At 31.7% G+C, this 20,074-nt stretch overlaps 1 protein-coding gene across 15 annotated transcripts in view; it reads left to right on the top strand.

Moving 5' to 3' along the window:
• Wrn (WRN RecQ like helicase) overlaps nucleotides 1-20,074 on the top strand; it is a 155,033-nt gene that overhangs the window by 29,720 nt on the left and 105,239 nt on the right. For 13 of the 15 annotated variants that reach the window (XM_071610233.1, XM_071610231.1, XM_071610229.1 and 10 more), the window contains 9 exons: nucleotides 3,005-3,150; nucleotides 3,643-3,791; nucleotides 4,477-4,626; nucleotides 5,820-5,889; nucleotides 9,435-9,549; nucleotides 12,813-13,236; nucleotides 15,868-15,948; nucleotides 16,851-16,989; nucleotides 18,310-18,385. In XM_071610233.1, coding sequence (XP_071466334.1) covers nucleotides 3,005-3,150; nucleotides 3,643-3,791; nucleotides 4,477-4,626; nucleotides 5,820-5,889; nucleotides 9,435-9,549; nucleotides 12,813-13,236; nucleotides 15,868-15,948; nucleotides 16,851-16,989; nucleotides 18,310-18,385 — 1,350 coding nt within the window. Of the gene's footprint in view, nucleotides 1-3,004; nucleotides 3,151-3,175; nucleotides 3,519-3,642; nucleotides 3,792-4,476; nucleotides 4,627-5,819; nucleotides 5,890-9,434; nucleotides 9,550-12,812; nucleotides 13,237-15,867; nucleotides 15,949-16,850; nucleotides 16,990-18,309; nucleotides 18,386-20,074 lie in introns of those variants that run through there. The other 2 variants (XM_071610237.1, XM_071610236.1) reach the window with 2 other exon arrangements.

Genomic DNA, 20,074 nt, shown 5'->3' with positions numbered 1-20,074 from the left:
TCCCAAAAAACCAAAGTTGGTATGTTCTCTCTGATATGTGGATGCTAACTCACAATAAGGGGTGTGGGTAGGGAAAAATGGAAGTACTTTGGATTAGACAAGGGAAATGAATGGAAGGGTGTGGGGAATGGGAATAGGAAAGATAATAGAATGAATCAGACATTACTCTCCTATGTGCACATATGAATATAATGACCAATGTAATTCTACATCAGGTACAACCAGAAGAGTGGGAAGTTGTACTCTATATATGTATAACATGTCAAAATACATTCTACTGTCATGTATAGCTAATGAGAACAAATAATAAATATAGCTGTTAAAAAAAAAAGATTTATACCATTACAGGTTTCCCCCAATTTATGATGTGTCTTTGTATAGTGTGGTTTGTATTTATCCTGCTTTGGATTCATTGAATTTTTGTTTGTTTGTTTTTTTGGGGGGGGGGATTTGTGGGTTTATTGCTTTTATCATACTTGAAAATTTGCTTCAAATATTTTTTCCTTGCATCCTGATACGCAAGTTAGAGTGCTTAATTCTGTTTCTATTTTCTCTTTTGATTTTTTCCTCTTTGTGCTTCATTTTGAATAGTTTCTTTTGCTTTCTTTTAAGTTCACGATTTTTTTCTTCTGTAGTATCTCATCTGTTTATCTCATAAATTTTTTATTGTGGTTATACTTTTCATTTCAAGAAATTCCATTTAAAAATATATATCTACCATTTTGGGTCTCATATTCATGCCTTTAAAATATTCTTTTTTTTTTTTTTTAATTTTTTATTGTGGGTTGTTCAAAACATTACAAATTTCTTGACATATCATATTCCACACTTTGATTCAAGTGGGTTATGAACTCCCACCTTCACCCCATACACAGATTGCAGAATCACATCAGTTACACATCCATTGATTTACAAATTGCCATACTAGTGTCTGTTGTGCTCCACTGCCTTTCCCATCCTCCCCCCTCCCCCCTCCCCACCTCTCCCCTCCCCTCCCCTCCTCTCTCTCTACCTCCTCCACTGTATAACCCTGAGGGTCTCCTTCCATTACCATGCAATTTTCCTTCCTTTAAAATATTCTTGAACATAATTTACTTGTCTCAATTTCATTATTTTAGGCCTTTTTTTTTTTTTTCCTTCTTTTATTGAGTTGTTGTTCTCCTGGTTATGACAACATTTTCCTGTTCTCATGACTTCTAATTTTTTTTTTTGAGTAGGCATTGTGATTTTTATCTTGTTTGATTTTGTTGTCTTTCAAAGAAAGGAGTTTTGATTGTCAGATAGTTAAGTAACTTAAAGATCAACTTTATATTTTAAGTTATATTTTTAAGCCCTTAACTCTTATGGGTACTTTAAGCCATTTAAAGGTGTGATTCTTTTGGAATCTTTTAACTCTTAATACCTAGGAATTATTCAATTTATAGTCTACTAGTAGTTCTTTGCTTAGACTCATAGAATTTCAGTCTGTGCATGCTTGTCTTAGTATTTTACAAAGTCTCAAGGATAGCCTAGGAAGACTTATGGAGCTCTTTTCCTGCCTAATGCCCTTCTCTCCAAAAATATGCCTTACAACTTCCAATTGATTTAGTTTCTGAGTTTAGTGTTATTTAATCAATTCACAAGGTACATCACTTTTATTGGCTTTAATTCACTGAAAGTTCTTTTATTTCATTTCAATCTTAATTACTAATAATCTGTAACACTCAAGTCACACATTCTACTTCACATAATGATATACATAGGTTAAAGTAAAGCTAAGAAAGGGTTAAGACAGCCAAGGAAGCCACAGGGTTTCAAGGAGGCAGTGCCAAGAGAAAGATAGGATACAGATACAAAATTGTTATGTGGTCAGATAAGGGAACCAGTTTAGGAGAGTTGAGTCAGGGTACAGTTTATAGTGCCCTTTGAGATAACATCTGTTATGAGCTCAGTGGTCAGCATTTCCTCGATAGTTTTTATACTACTTTAGTGTTTTATATTCTCAAATATATATTATTTTGTCCATTTGAAAACATTTAAAAATGTTGTCAAACTGTATGTATACTATGTATTTGTATTTTTTCAGTCAACATTATGTTTTTGAGGGCTTTTCATATTGATCTGTGTAGTTCCATTTTGACTTTTATATGATGTTTATATGATATTTCATTGTTTTAGTATGCTACAATATATGCATTCTCTGATCGACAGAACTTTAGTTTCCAATTTTTTGCCAGTAGGAACAATGTTGCAATTAACATACTTAAACATGTTTGTCTCTTTGTATATGTGTAAGAATTTCATATATTTGTAACAAAAAATTCCCAAGTCATAGTGTTTATACATTTTCAATTAGAAACTGTGAAAGTTTTTTTCCAAAAGAATTTTACCAATTTATATTTTCATCAGTATCAGTAATGAGCAGTCTCACACATATTTATTTGTCTTAGCATTTGATACTGTGAACCTTTAAATTTTGCCAATTGGATACATGTGAAAGAGTGTAGAGAAAATTGGTATCTTCATATAGTTATTTAGGTTTATTGGCCATTTGAATTTCCTTTTGGGAATTGACTATTGCTGTTTTCCTCCATTCTTCTGCTGGATTATTTATCTTATATGTCTTTTCATTCCCTCCATCTTTCCCAGAGGTGTTTTACTGCTGAACTACACCAGCACCTTTTATTTTTTGTTTTGACACAACCTTTCATAAGTTGCTTAGGGTCTTACTAAGTTACTGAGGCTGGATTCCAATTTGTGATCCTCCTGTTTCAGCCTTCTGAATTGCTGGGATATAGGGTGTGCCACCATGCCTGGCTTCTTAATAATATTTTGAGGAACTTTTAATATTTTCTGGTTATTATCAGTTTTATGTATCACAGATATCTTCTCCCATTATATGGTTTGTCTTTTAGATTTTGTTTGTCATTTAGTTTTAAAATGATGTCTTTAGTTCTGCAATTGTTTAAAATTTTAATGCAATTAACTTACACTATTCTTCCGGTCAAAACCCCCCACCCCCCAGCATGAATCTGTCTGATGGAGATGTGATAGGATTTGATATGGAATGGCCGCCAGTATACAGTAAAGGGAAACTAAGCAGAGTTGCACTAATTCAATTGTGCGTGTCTGAAAGCAAATGTTACTTGTTTCACATTTCATCAATGGCAGGTTGGTTATCTCTTTTTCTTTGTTTCATTTTTATATTGCTGATAATTGTAATATGTTAACTTTATCCCTGTAAAATTAAACTCTTTCATTACCTGGTACTTCTTTCATCATCTTACATTTATTTAACTATTTAGTTTCCATCTGATTCACTCATATTCATGTTTAATTTTCATAGCACCCTGTGAAGCATTGATATTTTTTCTGTTTTAAAGAAGAGAGAAATGAACTTTTGAGGATCTGGATGGAACTTTAGAGGATCTGGATGACCAGTAATACACTGTTGGTTCTAGCAGAGTACTCACACTCATTTTTTCTTACCATTTATTAATCAGGAGTTTTTGATTTAGGCAAGAAAAGAAATACTTGAGGTGAATGTGTTTCCGAATTTAAACTTAACATAAGCAATTTAAAAAATACAAATGGCATGTGTAAGAAATAGAGAATAAATCCATTATACTTAACAGAACTTATGGAAATAACAAAATGTTATAGTTTTTCCCCAGGGATTAAAAATGTTGCTTGAAAATAAAGCAATTAAAAAAGCAGGTGTAGGAATTGAAGGAGATCAGTGGAAACTTCTACGTGACTTTGACATCAAATTGAAGAGTTTTGTGGAGTTGACAGATGTTGCCAATGAAAAGGTAGAAATAACAAGTGTATTATTTTCATAAACAAGACGATACTGTGGTTTTTCTCTGTGGATGGTATCTTGTTTTTTAAAAAAAATAATTTAAGCTATGTACTGTTTTGTATGAGTACAAAGGTTCTGAGTGAATGTACCATAATGAAACCTTCAATTTTAATCCATCATTTTGGCAGTACTTAGTTTCTTTAAGTTTCCTGTCTTTCTTATCCCCAATTCTTGGTATTGTTTGACTTTATTTTCTATTGCAAATTTAAATATTTATTTTAAGTTTTTTAATAAAGTATTTGTACCAATAACTTTTTTTTAAAGAGAGAATATAAAGTAGCTATTGTGATATAATTCTCTGAGTGGAAGTTTGACCATTAATTCCACTTCCTATATTTCACATATTTTATTAATGAAGTCATTAAATTCTCATATATGGCTGGGCTGTGGAAAGCATACTAAACTATTGGGCTTTTCCCCCCATGAACAATACTTGTAAAGTCCAAGAATTTTAATACCTACATTGGCAAAATTCCAGAGTTAAATTCTTATACTGTAGACTACAAATGAGATTTTTAGTGACAGAAAATTTACTGAGGGTTGTTTATTTGTGGCCTGGTCATGTGGTGGTATTCAGGAATATCTGATAATAGAAGAAAGTAATTTTTGCTATGTTGCTTTCTTATTACTTCTAGCTGAAATGTATAGAGACCTGGAGCCTCAATGGTCTGGTTAAACATCTCTTAGGTAAACAGCTTCTGAAAGACAAATCAATCCGCTGTAGCGATTGGAGTAATTTTCCTCTCACTGAGGACCAGAAACTATATGCAGCCACTGATGCTTATGTACGTACTTAAAGATTTTTAGGTTGTTACGTATTTTTTAAACCTTAGCATAAATTACTTTAGAATAACTTTATTGTGGAAGAGGCATAAACTCTACCAAGATAATTAATATCAGTTTGGCAGCAAGAAATGCTTTCATGAATTGAAACTTAAGTCTTGGTATTAATTAGCAAGTATCAGTCAAAACATTGCTCAGTACTAGTTATTTTCATTGTCATGAAGCCAAAATAATGTGTAATTTGTATATAGAAAAAATGTGAAACTTGCTGAAATCATGAAAGACTAATAAGCTCAGGCTTGGAACGCACAAATGGTATTGATGATGTATTCAATAATTGCTTATAGCAATTCAGAATAAGAATAGTTGCAAGACATTTTCTGTATTGAAACTGGCCTTATTTCTTATATTTAAACTGTGGCAAAAATTTAGAAAAATTGCCTCCAAATTTAACTTGCTGCTTCTGTTAGATATATTTTTATTAGTACAAGTTTATATATAGTCAAATCTCAGCTTATCTTTACAGATAGCATTATTTGTATATATGTATTTAATATGAGGAATATATTTTGTTCCACAGTTAATTTCTTTTTCCCTAATTCATAATTTCATTTGTTGATGAATTTATTGTTTCCCATTTTGCATCTATTTTTAGGAATGTAAGCTTAATTTGTAACCAGAAAAATAATTTGTTTTTTCTTGGCAGGGTAATAGGGTGATACTTTTCCTTTAAAAAAAATTAAAAAACTTTTCAAACTATCAAAAGTTCTGTAGCACCTTCATTTGTGAAAAATCATTTTACTTGACTATTCCTGTTAACCATGCTTAGAAGGAGAACTGCTCATACACTAACATTCTCAGCTGATTTATTGAAATGGAAGGAAGTAGATATCTGTAATCAAAGCAGATTCTCTTACTATAATGTATTTTGTTAAATTGTATTTATAAGTCACATGATACCTGCTCATATATTGAGTGTTTATAAACGAAAACATATTTTAAGGCTGAGGCAGGTTACTTTCTCCATTCTTACAAATGGAATGGTGATTAAATGAAGATATTTGTGTACCATAGTAGGTTAAATTCAGTATTATGGGTGCTTTGGAAATCATACTTTTGGATTTATATAAAGCTGAGATGTATACCTTTATTTTGGTTATCTTTAACCTGCACCTATTTTTCTGTTTTCCTGTAGGCTGGTCTCATTATTTATCGAAAATTAGAAATTTTGAATAGTGCTATGCACATGTTTGCTCCAAATAAAGGTATGTTATGATCTAAAAAGATAAAAGGTGAATTTTCTTTTTTTTTTGTGAGATTTATTTTAAAAAAACCCCAATATTCAGATATTTGTAAAAGTATTTTTCAATATTAGAACTTCTCAAATGTCTGAGCAGTGTTGATGTGAAGGTGAGATTTATCAAGATCAAAGATTAGAGTTTTAGGTATGTTACTTGTGGTAGAGCAGCATTTATCACTTTTGTAGCATTACTACAAAACAAAATTTTTTGGAATTTTGTTGGAAATTTGTTGGAATTGGGGCTTGTAGGTTTGATAATATCACCAAAGCAAAAAACTTTCCTCCAGGCTAGAGATTATGCATCCTTGCTATAACTATTTAAAATGCTTTATATGTATAATGCTTTAAAATGTTTAAGATGCTTTATATTTTTCTAGTTTAAATTGTCATATTCTTTCTGCTGTGTTTCTTCACTCAACTTCAGTGCCCTTGTTAGATGTTGTGATGGATCAGTGACTGCATAAAGAGTTATGTGGAGTGGATGAGCATGCTTTTGTGTTATGTAGACCAGTGGTGGAATCCCAGTCGTGTGACCTGGGGTATATCTCTTTCCCTATGTTTGGAATGTGGATAATAGTACAATATCTATCTATATGCAGCTGTAGAGAGAGTTTTTAATACAGCTTGAGCTTCTCTAATCTGAAATATGGAAGGCTTTGAAATCCAGAACTTTTTGAGTGTCAACATGATGAACATATTTTGAGGTATTCAATAATATTTCCTAGAGAAAGTGATGTTTTAGGCAAGACCTTAAATATGAGCAGGCATTAGCTACCTGAAGAGAAAGGGAAAAGTGTTGTAGACCCAGGAAAGGCCAGATGCAGAGTGTTAGAGATCAGAGATATGATGCTGGTTGTGAGCAATTGAAATATATTGAGTCTAATGGGGTAATATAGGAGAAGCAGAAAAGGGAAAGAAGACAGGCTGTGTTAAGAAGTTCACGTTTCCTCCCAAGAGCAATTGAAGATTTTAAACACAGGAGTGAAAAAACATTATATTTCAAAAATAAAACAGATCAAAACAAAATTTGAACTATAGAGTACAAAGTGTAGGAGGGCAAAAGTCAAAGTGTGAATTCCCTTTGGGAGACTATGATAGTAAACCCAAATAAGAAGTAATGTTAACTTACCAGTTCTTTGTATTGAGTGATGTGGCTGTGTCAAACTACATTTAGTAGATTGGTATTATCAACAGAAATTGAGATATGGATGAGAGGCCACGATTTTTTTTTATCCATTCATCCACTGAAGGGCATCTGGGTTAGCTCAGAGACCATTTTAATAGTCCAGATAACAGATGATAATTGTTTGGATTAGGCTAGTAGCAAAGAGAGGTGGTGAGAAGTGGTGGATTCTGTAGATTTTTGAATATTTAGTGAAGTATTTGTAGATGAATTCTAAGAGTCAAGACTGAAAGAACAATCAAGATATTTTGGTTGAATCAGTTGATAAATGGAAAGGTCAGTTATAGTGGAAGAATTTGAGAAGAACAAATTTTGGTGAAAAACATTTAGATTTCAATGTTGGACTTGATAAATTTTAAATGGCTTTGATACTTATATGATATTTTAGTTGGAAATGCAATTTTGGAGTTCAGGGAAAAGGTTGAGGTTGGAGATGTAACTTATGAAACTGGATGAGAAAATAGGGAATGAATGAGGGCTGAGGCTGTGGCTCAGTGGCAGAGCACTTGCCTAGCATGTGTGAGGCACTTGGTTTGATCCTTAGCACCACATAAAAATAAACAAATAAAATAAATGAATTTTGTTCATCTACATCTATGATTTTTTTTTTTAAGGGAATTAATGAAATAAAGAAAAGAAGAGGTATTGACATCAAAGGGCACTCCAACACTTAGGTGAGGAAGATAAGAGCAGCAAAGAGGACTGAGAAGGGGAATTAATGAAGCAGGAAGTATCAGATTGTGGTGTTCAGGGGCCAGGTGAAACTGTTTTAAGTAGGAGGAAGTTTTCAGCTGTTTTAAATTTCTGAGTTTGAGCGAGATGAGGATTCAGGGTTAACAATTAGGTTTAGTAAAGTAGAGGCCATTAGTAACATTTCCAGAGGCAGCTTTACTTTACTGATAGGGGTGAAAGATTAGTTGGAGTTAGTTTAGACGAAAATTGAGAAATTTGAGACAGTGAGTGTGGACAATTCTTTTAAGGGTATTTGTTGTAAATGAAAATAAAGATATGAATACAGATCAATATGTGGTTTGGAGAGTAGGAGGATAAAGTAGTCCTTATTGTTTCTATTTTCTTAGTGAAATTAGAGGTGAAACTATTTCTTGAGTAAAAGGAAGGATAAGCAGGTGTTGGAGGCTCAAAGAGAAAGGAAAAGTTGTCAAATAGTCATCTTTCCAGTGGGAACTATAGATCTGTGCCAGGAATTTAAAGTGAACTGAGTGATTCTCTTTGTGTTTTATTTTCATCTATATTCTTCTGCTTGGGTGTAGGTAAAAAAGCTGGATTTCATTAGAATAGGGGTTTTGCCAAATAAGTACCATTGAGGAGGAGAGCAAAGATGTTGAGAGTCTATGCATCAGATGAATGACTACTAAAATGGGAGTAAGAAAAGAAAGACAATGGAGTGGGACTAGGAGAATAATGAAAAAGGTGGTAGGTTCAATAGATTTGGTTCTGAAAGTGTCAAATAATTGTATGGAAAGAAAGTCATGCTGGTGCTCATGGGGAATACTTACAATTGAATTTTTTCTTCTTTTTTATATTTTTTAATTGATGTGTACTTGGACTATTGAAGTGATGATTTTATTGGCAATTACAAGGTCAAAGATATATTTAAGGGAATAGGTGGCTGAAGTCAGCTGAAGAAAAATTATTGGAAATGGAGATGTCAAGGAATGGAAAAGGCCACATTTTTGGATTGACCATGTCTGTGAATGCTGAAATCACAAGGAATGATCACAGGAATAATTGTAGAGGGAAAGATAGTTAATGAACAAGGTGTTAAAATCAACACGTAAAGGCATGTGATTTTGAGATGACAAGAGAATTGTAGCAATCAGGAATAACAGGTTTTATGGCCCAATGTCAGATGCTTTAGAGCTAGACTTTTTAAAGGACAAGGGAAGTTGTGATGAAAAAATGCTAAGAAAGGAAAGGTTTGGGGAAAGGAGAACAGATTTTGTGCTGTTGATGGAAAATGAGATTATAATGAAATTGATAATTTGGAAAATGATTACTGATTAGAAAGTCTTGCATTTGATTTTGGTTTTGACTGGTAATGAGGGCAATGAAGAATGACTGTTAGAAGAGATTATATTTACCAAACTGTATCAGCCCTCATGTTACTGTATTGATTTCTAATTTAGAAATAGTGCAGATGAGTGAAGCAAAGTGATATGATTTGGAGATGAATAGTCTTTTTTGTTGGAATTCAGTTTAAGGAAAGAATATACAAATCTGAGCCCTAATACTAGTTAATGAAGTAGCTGAATAAATATTTCTGTTTTGTAGTTTGAAAATGAATATTGATTTTTATTTTTCCCTAGAGGAGAAAATCTCACCTGGTGAAGTAAAGAAACAGTTGACTTCAATCTCTGAGGAGATGATGTATTTGGCTAAGCATTTTCCTGACAGTTGCAGAAAATTGGAAAATTCACAGAGGTTAAATATGTTTTTATCAATTACATTTATTCTCATTCCTATATATGAAGAATTGACTGTTCATAAAGGTGGATTTATATATAGATTCGTACATCCAGATGTCTAAGGATTTTCTGTCTTCTTTATAGGCTATTTTATGAACAAATTATATTTTGAAATTACTTTTGTATTTTTGTTAAAGCAAAATAAAATAAGCACATATTAAGGAAAATACTTGATGCAAAGTTGTCTTTCTGGTTATGAGCATCTTTCATTTAATTATAGTTTGATCACTTGAAATCTTTAAATAAAATAGGTTATCATCTGGTTATTATTTAATACTCTTATCTAGTTGGCAGACTATTAAAATAGAGGGTATACAAAGTTTAAAAATTGTTTTATGGTGAAACCACTAAATAACTTGAGATACTTGGATTGAATGTTCTACACAGATTAATAGACCTTAGACTCCAGGTGCTATGTAGCTAAATCTTTTTGGAACCAAACCTTGCTTTGGTCTTAATTGCTGAATGACTTTTTTCTTAAGTCTTTAAAAGCAGGAATGTTCTTGAATAGTGAACAATGTAATAATGTATTTTGTGGGCAAAGATATTTGTTAGAAATGTGAAGCGGTTAGCTGAAATAGAAAATATTTGACTCTGGGAAAGTGCAGTGTTAATGTATTCTTTTTTGGATAAGATTTGTGATAGGTTTTGATTAAGAGATTAAAGAATGTAGCATAGAAATTCAAATTTCTAAGTCATTTTTTCCCTTACGAAGAAGTTGTTTTGGTGGTTTTTAGGTAACTGAGAATTTTGAAAAAATATAACTTTTAAATGGGTAAAAGGTACTAGTAAATCCATTTCTTTGTCATTTTTACATTTTTCTATAAAATTAGAAAAATCTTCTTTTATCTGATTTTTATATACCTTTCAGATTTTTGTACTGGCAGTGAAAATATCTACTTAAGATAAATTGCATATGTTTAATGCTTTTCTTCGTAACACCAAAGCTAAATAGATTTTCTTGAAACTTAACAATGAGAAATATTGGGTCTCATAAAATTTTAGTGTCAAAACAATAACTAATCAAATCTCTTATTTCATGTTCTTTGTTATACATCTTCAGTAAAACATAACTTATTCAGATTATACTTCAGAACTAGGAGGGAGCAAAAAAGGCCTTTTAGTAGCCAAAATACCTGCCATAAGCATGCAGTTGGACTCACTTTCTGCATTTCCAGTGGAGTGAATAGGCTGCATTCAGAGTACATTTGCTTTTTGTTTATAGATTGAGTCTGACAGGCTTGGATTTCTAGTTAAAATGACAGTGATATGAATAAAAAATGATATGTGCATGACAGCAGCTAGAACTGATAGCTAGTAGTCTATGAAGGAGTAGCCAAATTTTAATAAATTTGAAATAAAACTCTTAAAGAAGTTTGAAGTTTATTGCATAAGGGAACATATGTTTCAGTAGAACCTGGAAGTTCACTGAATATAGTATTGCAGAGTTATTGATTTAAATTCAATACATTATTTGTTTTATTGTTGTTGTATTTGATATTCTGCTGGATGCCAAGACTGTCCACAGGCAACTAATGCATGATAACAATCCCAAGAAAGAAGGGTGTATATTATGTCCTATTAAAGAAGGCAGAATGGCCTTTGGTATTTGTTAGAGTAAATATTAAATTACTTTGTATGAAATATTTTTGATATTAGTGCAGGATAAATGAGCCAATCTTGTTGGTTGATCTGTGCCACTTTTGCTATATTTATATTACAGCATCCTGTACATTTAATAATTAAGCTGTATCACGTAACTGTTCCTACTAAATTACTTATAGACAGTTCTTCAATTTGGATAGCTGTGTATAATGCTAAATATTCTTCTCTCTCTCTCTCTCTCTCTATATATATATATATATATACACACACACACACACACACACATATATATATATATATATATATATATATATTAGTTGTTGATGGACCTTTATTTTATTTATTTATATGTGGTGCTGAGAATCGAACCCAGTGCCTCATACGTGCTAGGCATACGCGTTACCACTGAGCCACAACTGCAGACCTAAATATTTTTTATAGTTGTATATAATGCTAAATATTCTTTATAAGATTTAGAGAATTTTATAATTTTAAAATCAATGTTTTGGGGCTGGGGTTGTGCCTCAGAGGTAGAGCGCTCACCTAGCATGTGCAAGGCCTTGGGTTCGATCCTCAGCCCTAAATAAAAATAAATAAAATAAAGGTATTGTGTCCAACTACAACTAAAAAATAAATATTAAAAAATGTTTTTAGTTTTTGGATTTAATTTTGCTGTTGATTTTGTTTGTGTTAATGTAGAGTTTGCTTAGAAGCTTAGGCCCACTTTGAAGTGCTATTAATGATACAATTTTCAGTATAGAAATAATTCCTGGTGGGAAATTTTTCTTCTATATTTCAAAGGATATGTGTACAGTTTTGATAATTTTGAAGATGCAAAAAGTATCATTTTTAAATTGTAGCATAAGCACTATTATGATTTGCATTTGGGACTAGTAATTAATTGATCAGTGAGTTGAAAAAGTTAGCTATAAAAAGAGATCATAAAAGTTTGCTTTTAACTTAACATATTAATATATTTGTTCCCAATTTTTTGGTATGTACCAAGGGTTTTTTGTTTGTTTTTAATTATAGGCCTGCTGTTTGTAGTTCTTCAGGGTCTTTCTTGTTCAGACTATACTCAAAATATATTATCTACATTTTCTCATTTCAGTTTCTTTAAAATGGAGAGAAAAATTAAGATGCTTGAAGCCATCTGAGTGCACAGTCCTAGGAATTTTCCTTCAGATTTTAATTTTTGACTATAGTTTATCAAATAACTTTTTTCTTTTTAAAAGAAATTTGCTAGGTCTTTCGATGTGTTCAACCCAGAATTTAATGAAATAGTTTTTCTTTTATGTAGTCATGTATCATTGACTTACTTTATAGTTAATTGAATTAGTTACCGTGCCCCCCCTCCAAATAAGTAAAGCTGGCATAAATAAGTTGATTATCAAACACTGTTTACTCTTAGCATACAAGTCAGTTGTTAGATGCAAAAGTACCTTGCTGTGCTAGAGAGTGCCTACTACCTATCCTTACATGGGCATGAGGGACTAGGGGATGAAAAGCAACTTTATCCAGTGGGTTTTCTAGCAGGTCAGTTTAAAAGCTTTAAAGCTTGCTAGTATAGTTAATGCAATTGAATTGAATAATCTTTCTTTAAAAATTTTTTAGGGTTTCTATAATTTTGAAGAATATTTCAGAAAATCTATGTTCACTGAAGAAGATTATATTTGGTTCTTCTAACACCGAGACTGAACTGAGCCCCAGCAGTAACTTTGATTTATTATCATTGGAAGAGTCAACTGTTGGTAGACATCAACAGAAACAAATTAGAGAACATAAAATTTTAACTAAAGATGAGCCATGGGATATAACACTTGATAATTTAGTTAAACATGATGGAAAAGATGTACTTGGAAATGAAGTAAAGCAAGAAGATGGATTTAAAGATGGAATAGAAGACAATAAATTGAAAGAAAATACGGAAAGAACTTGTTTGATGTCATTAGATATTACAGATCAAGAACTTGAAATTTTGGAACAACAGGCTCAGGAAGAATCTCCTCTTAATGATGTTTCTTACCTTTCTGCTGAGGTACTAAATAAGGAGGAAACACTTTGTTTATTAATTAGTAGGGATTGTCTTTTTTTTTTTTAAATGGACACATAGTAAATATTTTACACTTTATGAAACATACAGATACTCACTTCTTCCATAGAGACAATTCTGTAGTGTGACCCTAGCCACAGACAAATGTAAACAAACATGCCTTCTGTTTTTTAATAAAACTTTACATATAAACAGTGGGCTGTATTTGGTTTGTGAGCCACAGCTGTTGCCCTGGACTTAGTATAATAAATAGCACTGTATAGTGGAAAAAATTTATAGTATCAATAGACATTTGTTGTAATTTTCTATTTTACAATTTCTTATGCTTTTTTTCTTTTTTGTATAATAAGTATCTGTTTTTTGTGTATTCTTTACATATCTTCTAGTGTTTACTCTTCTAAACTTGACTTTTAGGTAGTTTTTATTTCATACAAAGTTTGTTTACCTGCTAGGTAAAGTTTTTAGTAAATACCTCATGTTTTTGCTTGACATGTCTTACTATCATCTTTAAAAGTCAGGTACTTGGGGCTGGGGTTGTGGCTCAGCAGTTGATTGCTTGCCTCACACTTGCGAGACCCTGGGTTCGATCCTCAGCACCAAATAAAAATACATAAGTAAAATGTTTCCCCCCCCCCTTAATTTCTCATTTGTTTTTATTAGTTAAGAAGTCCATATTCTCTGGAATTTTATACATTTTTTGTAATAAGATTTTAGATTTTGAAAGCTTGCTAATAGGATTATGGCCTCATTTTTCTAATGGAAATGAAATTGGAGAAATTCTCTGCTTTGATCACTATATTAATAATCATTTTTATTATGTAGATATATTTTATTTTAAAATTGCTTTTCAGCTATTCTCATTTCAATCATTTGTGCAGAAAGCAGTTTCCTCCTTTGGGAAATACCATTTTTTGCTAGCATCTGTATTACTCTTTAATTTTCTAGACATTTATTTTTAGATATATACTTTAAAGTGATATTTTTCGTATATAGAATTATGATAATATTTCTTGACTATTTTTAAACCAGTTATAATTTTTATTGTATAATTATTAGCATTTTTTCTTATTCATTCATTCATTCATTCAAGTTTTTCAATTATTTATTCAAGACCTTATTTAAAAAGTAAAAGAGGGCTGGGGTTTTGGCTCAATGGTAGAGCACTTGCCTAGTGCATGTGAGGCAGTGGGTTCAGTCCCCAGCACCACATTTTAAAAAGTAAAAGAATTTTTATCTCCTAGTAAAATACTTCCTTTAAAGACCTTTTTTTTTTTTAAAGCTTAAAACTGGCAGGTCAATTAAGGCTATACTTATCCCACTTCTAGCTTAAATATGCATTTTGGAGGCAGATTCTCTGTCTTCCTTCCTCACTTCCTCCCTCCCTCCCTCTTTCTTTCTTTTTATTCTTTTCTTTCTTTCTTTTCATTCTTTCCTTTCTTTCCTTCCTTCCTTCCTTCTTTCCTTCCCTCCCTCCCTCCCTCCCCCTCTCCCTCTCTCTCTCTCTCTCTCTCTCTCTCTCTCTCTTTCTTTCTTTGGATTGAACTCAGGGCCACTCAAGCACTGAGCCACATCTCCAGCCCTATTATGTATTTTATTTACAGACAAGTTCTCAAGGAGTTGCTTAATGCCTTGTTTTTGCTGAGGCTGGCTTTGAAATCACAATCCTCCTGCTGCAGCAGCCTCCTGAGCTGCTGGGATTACAGGTGTGCACAAGTGCACCAGGCTTTTTAAAATTTCTTTTGTGAGTTTTTGATCACTTGATGTACTGGGATTGCCAAATTATTATAAAGATTCCTCATATCCAAACTTCAGCAGCAGACCAAGTAAATAACAGGACACCTTTTCAAACATATATAGATTTTCTTGGAAAATTACTGATTTATTTAGAGATACCACAGTCATAGTGTATTAGCTTTCATATCCTTTTTTTTTTAATATTTTACTTTTTAGTTGTAGTTGGACACAATACCTTTATTTTATTTATTTTTATGTGGTGCAGAGGATCCAACCCAGGGTCTCGCACGTGCTAGGTGAGCGCTCTACCGCTGAGCCACAACCCCAGCCCCAGATTTTGTATCTTTTTAAAAACATCAGTAGATTTAATAAAAGAATAATTACTGTTCTTGGCTTATATGGTTTTTTAGCCCTGTGAAGAGTTTCTTGTACTTAAAATGTTTGGGAAACACAGTTTGATGTTGTTTAACCACAGTTGAACTTTGTACTCTTATTTAGAGCAGGAATTTTATGTATGTTTATCTAACTTGTCTATCTTGCTGTATTTCTTTTTTTCCTTTTATTTATTTATCCTTCTTCCTCTCCCTTTATTTTAGATATTTATTTTTTTAGTTGTAGTTGGATACAATACCTGTATTTTGTTTACACTTTTTTATGTGGTGCTGAGATTCGAACCCAAGGCAAGGCCTTGCACGTGCTAGGCAAGTGTTCTACCACTGAGTCACAACCCCAGCCCACCTTCTCCCCTTTTTAATACATTTGTTGAATAGAGAAGAGGAAGATATCTACAGTTATCTAGCATATGGAAACTTTATTTTGTAGGAAAGAGGATATAGAATCGATTATACTGGAAATTAATGTTTGAAATACTTTCTTTTAAAGCATTTGTCTCCCAATGATAATGAAAAAGATTCATCTTACTTAATTGAAAGTGATGAAGATTTAGAAATGGAGATGCTTAAGGTATGTTTAAAATTTTGGAAAAGTTACCTATTCTTTCCAAAGGACACTTAATTAAGTAAACTATTACCTGATTCTAAACCAGTTTCCACAGTAATGAAGTTGCTACCAATTATGTAACATTCTAAGTACAAGAAACTCTTCACAGGACTCAAAAACTATACAAGCCAAGAACAGATTTAGTGTTTTTCAATTCATACTTCTGTGTATGTTTATATGGTCTATAAATAAAGTCCTTTAGTTAAAATTATAAAAAATAATAATAAATGTAAGTTTTAATGGTTTCATGAAATCTTCCATATCACTTCTTTGTAAAAAGTTTCATAGATGAAATAATTTTGAAATAGATAATCCTAATATTGTGGAACCAGAAAAAAGCCAAATAATTTTTTTCACATACATAATATTCTTTCCTAAAATTATTTCCATCTTGTTTTTTGTTTCAATAATTGCAAAAACATTTTCATTGTTTGCTTATGGTTTAAATCTTATCCTTATTCAGTAAGAATGACTGACATATGATATAGAGAAACTTATTACAAAAATAGCATTGGAATCTATATTTATCAATTTGGAATTGCAAACATTTAAATACAAGAAAGAAAAAAATGTTTAAAATTATCCAGATTCAAAATTTATGATAGATTTCTCCAGGGGCAGTTTATTCTATGCTATTAATGAACCTTGTTTATGCTGGATGTATTCCATCTTTGGCCTTGTGCCTTGGAAACCATTCTTAAGCACATATTTATAGAGAAGCACACATGTTCTTTTGTGGTATTGCTTGCACATCTGCCAGCTTTGAACAAAATCGTAGGCTCTGTTAATAATACTTCTTTGTGCTTGATGAAAAAGATTTGATACTGTCAGTGGTTTTGCTTTTAAATTTTCTTTTAAACTTTCAGTCTTTAGAAAATCTAAATAGTGGCATGGTAGAACCAATTCATTCTAAATGCTTAGAAATGGAAAGAAATCTGAGACTTTCTACTGAAGAAGATGATGATGATAAAAATGAAGCTATTGAAGAGGAAGAAGAAGATGAGGGTAAGCACTGAAGTGTGTTTTATTTAACTCTCTTGATCCGCACCACTGTCTTTAATTTAGAGTACATGTGTTCTGGAGGTCAGGGACTTTGTGACATATAATTATTAGTTCCTTTAAACTTGCTATGAAATTCCTTAGTGCTCTTGTCTCCATAAAGCGGAGTCTTACTATTTATAAAAATGTGTAATAGAAGTGTTGTGTCATTCAGTGGATGTGGTGAATTATATATTCACTTTTTTCATACTGAATTATATTTTATCTGGATCTTAATGATGGTCAAAATCATTTGCCAATTACTTATATTAAAGATCATTGTTAGTGACATGTATGGATATGTAGCATTATTCTTCAGGATCTTATTATTTAAATAAGTAGGACAATAAAAAGGAACAAAATGGACTTATTTTTAGACAGTATGTTAACAAAGAATTTATTAAATGAACTTTCTGTGTAAGTGCAAATAAGCATATTATGGAAAGTTTGGGTTATTCTCATAAAGTAGCACTCTTACTAAACTCAGACTTCATCATTGACAAATGAAAATTTTAAAGCCATTTTATAGGTGGAAAGTATATATGAATATGTTGACAGATGTTTTCCTCTTTGTTTTCTTATAATTTGTCCAAATATGTTTGGTTTTCTCTCTACAGTTGTTAAAGTTGAGAAGTAAAATAATTAATTTGTTTAGTAAAAAATTATCTTGATTTTTTTGTTTTGACCTTTCTTGGTCTCACATGAACCTTTAAGCCAAATAATAAACAGTGGAAATCACTTGGGTAGAACTAACATAACTTCATTGTACTGTGCAGTTAGAATTTTAATCAGATAGATAGATAAATTTACCTAAAAATCGGTTTTAGATAACTAAATTAGATGTAGGTAACTAAATTTAGGTAATAGATTGAGTTTTAAAATTAAGATTTTATTTTATCTGTAGACTTCACTTATGACACTGGTATAATTTCTGATTACCATTAATTAGTTAGTTATATTATAAATTATGGATTGTTATATTGCTTATTATGGTGGATTCTAGATGTTAGATCTTAAAAACTTAGCTGATTTCCAAAACATTAGTTTTTTGCAGTGCTGGTAAAGTCTGAACCACAACAAAATTTTAATACTTTAGTAAAATCAAGGTATTTACCTGAAGTCATTACTTATACTCTGAGAACAAAATTAAGTTGGAATTAAAACAGTAACCTCTGAAACCTACCACTATATTTATTCTTTAAAAAAAGCCAATGAAATAAACTCCTTCCTCCTCTTATTTAGTGTATTTCTATTTGAACAGAAATGCCTATTTTGTTTTATTTTAAGATCTTTTATTGCCAGAACCCAATGAAAAGCATATTGTTTGCCTCAAGACCTACTTTGGCCATAACAATTTTAAACCGTGAGTATAATTTCAGTTAATTAAATAAAATACTTAGTGTTTTCTTCACAAAGAACAAAAAGGTAAATAACCCATTTTTTAACAGTAGCATACAACTTCTTTGTAATCATGCATGCCACACTGTATTTCTTATGTGTGACTATAAAATTATTTCTGAAAATTTTTTTTATCAGTAAGGAAAAATGATTTTCATTTTAATTGAATGCTTCTGTTTAGAAATATTAAAAAATGAATTTTTATTTAATGCTGATTTTTTTTCCATTAAGTATCTATGTGCTTTTTTTGTGCATCATATTTTCCATAGTATGCTAAGAAGTTCATAAGGCAATAGTTGAAAGAATAGTGGTAATTTTATCTGTTTTAATATACTCAAATGTATTCACATTTAACAGGCACATATATACATAAAAAGGATGAATAAAAATGAGAAGAACAAGAAGTAAATTTGAATAAAACTGTTAAGAATGTAGACTGTTTTCCAGCTTTGCGAACTTGCAGAAGAATATATTGAAGCATTTTTTCTGTTTTAAGATATTTTTATTTAAATATATCCTACATACAGAAAAATATACATATGATACAGATCAATGAATTTTGATGAACTGAGCACTCTGTGTAACCAGCACTTAGATAAGAATAGGTCATTATCAGCATAGCAGAAGATCACCTTTCCAATTGATTTTACCTTGACATTTTATTAAGAAAAATTTCTAAGATACAATAAATTGAAAGGATTACTACTACTACTACTGCTGTGGACTTGGGCTTATTCACCACCTACATTCTATTATTAACACTTTATTTTACTTGTTTTATCACATCCATTTATACATATCTCTATCCATCCATTACTACAGTTTTTGGATAAAATTTGCATATTAGGAAGAGTACAAACCTTAAATGTATGTTTGCAAATCTCAAGTGTACACACACACATCTATATAACCTAAGTCTTCATCAAGATATAGAACATTATCACCACAAAGTTCTGTTATTTTTTTTTTCATTTTTAAAAATTTTAATTTGTTATATATAACTCCAGAATGCATTACAATTTCTATTACACATATAGAGCACAATTTTTCATATCTCTGATTGTACACAAAGTACAGTCAAACCATTCGTGTCTTCATACATGTACTTAGGGTAATGATGTCCATCTCATTCCACTATTGCCATTTCCCCTCTCTTCACCTCCCTCCCCCTTTCCCCTGTGTCTTATCATCTAATCCTCCCATGCCGTGCCCCCCATCACCATTATGAATCAGCAGCCTTAAATCAGAGAAAACATTTGGCATTGCTTTTTGGGATTAGCTAACTTTACTTAGCATTGTATTCTCCATCTCCATCCATTTACCTGCAAATGCCATGATTTTATTCTCTTTTATTGCTGAATAATATTCCATTGTGTACATGTATCACATTTTCTTTATCCATTCATCTACTGAAGGGCATCTAGGTTGGTTTCACAGGTTAGCTATTGTGAATTGTGCTGCTATAAACATCGATGTTGGCTATGTCCCTGTAGTATGCTGTTTTTAAGTCCTTTGGGTATTTACTGAGGAGAAGGATAGCTGGGTCAAATGGTGGTTCCATTTCATGTTTTCCAAGGATTCTCCATACTGCTTTCCATATTGGCTGCACCAATTTGCAGTCCCACCAGCAATGTATGAGTGTGCCTTTCCCCCC

This window comes from Marmota flaviventris, chromosome 3 (genome assembly GCF_047511675.1).
Source record: "Marmota flaviventris isolate mMarFla1 chromosome 3, mMarFla1.hap1, whole genome shotgun sequence".
Taxonomy (NCBI): Eukaryota; Metazoa; Chordata; class Mammalia; order Rodentia; family Sciuridae; genus Marmota; species Marmota flaviventris.
The sequence above is the reverse complement of the archived record's forward strand: the minus strand, read 5'-3'. Positions and strand labels throughout refer to the sequence as shown.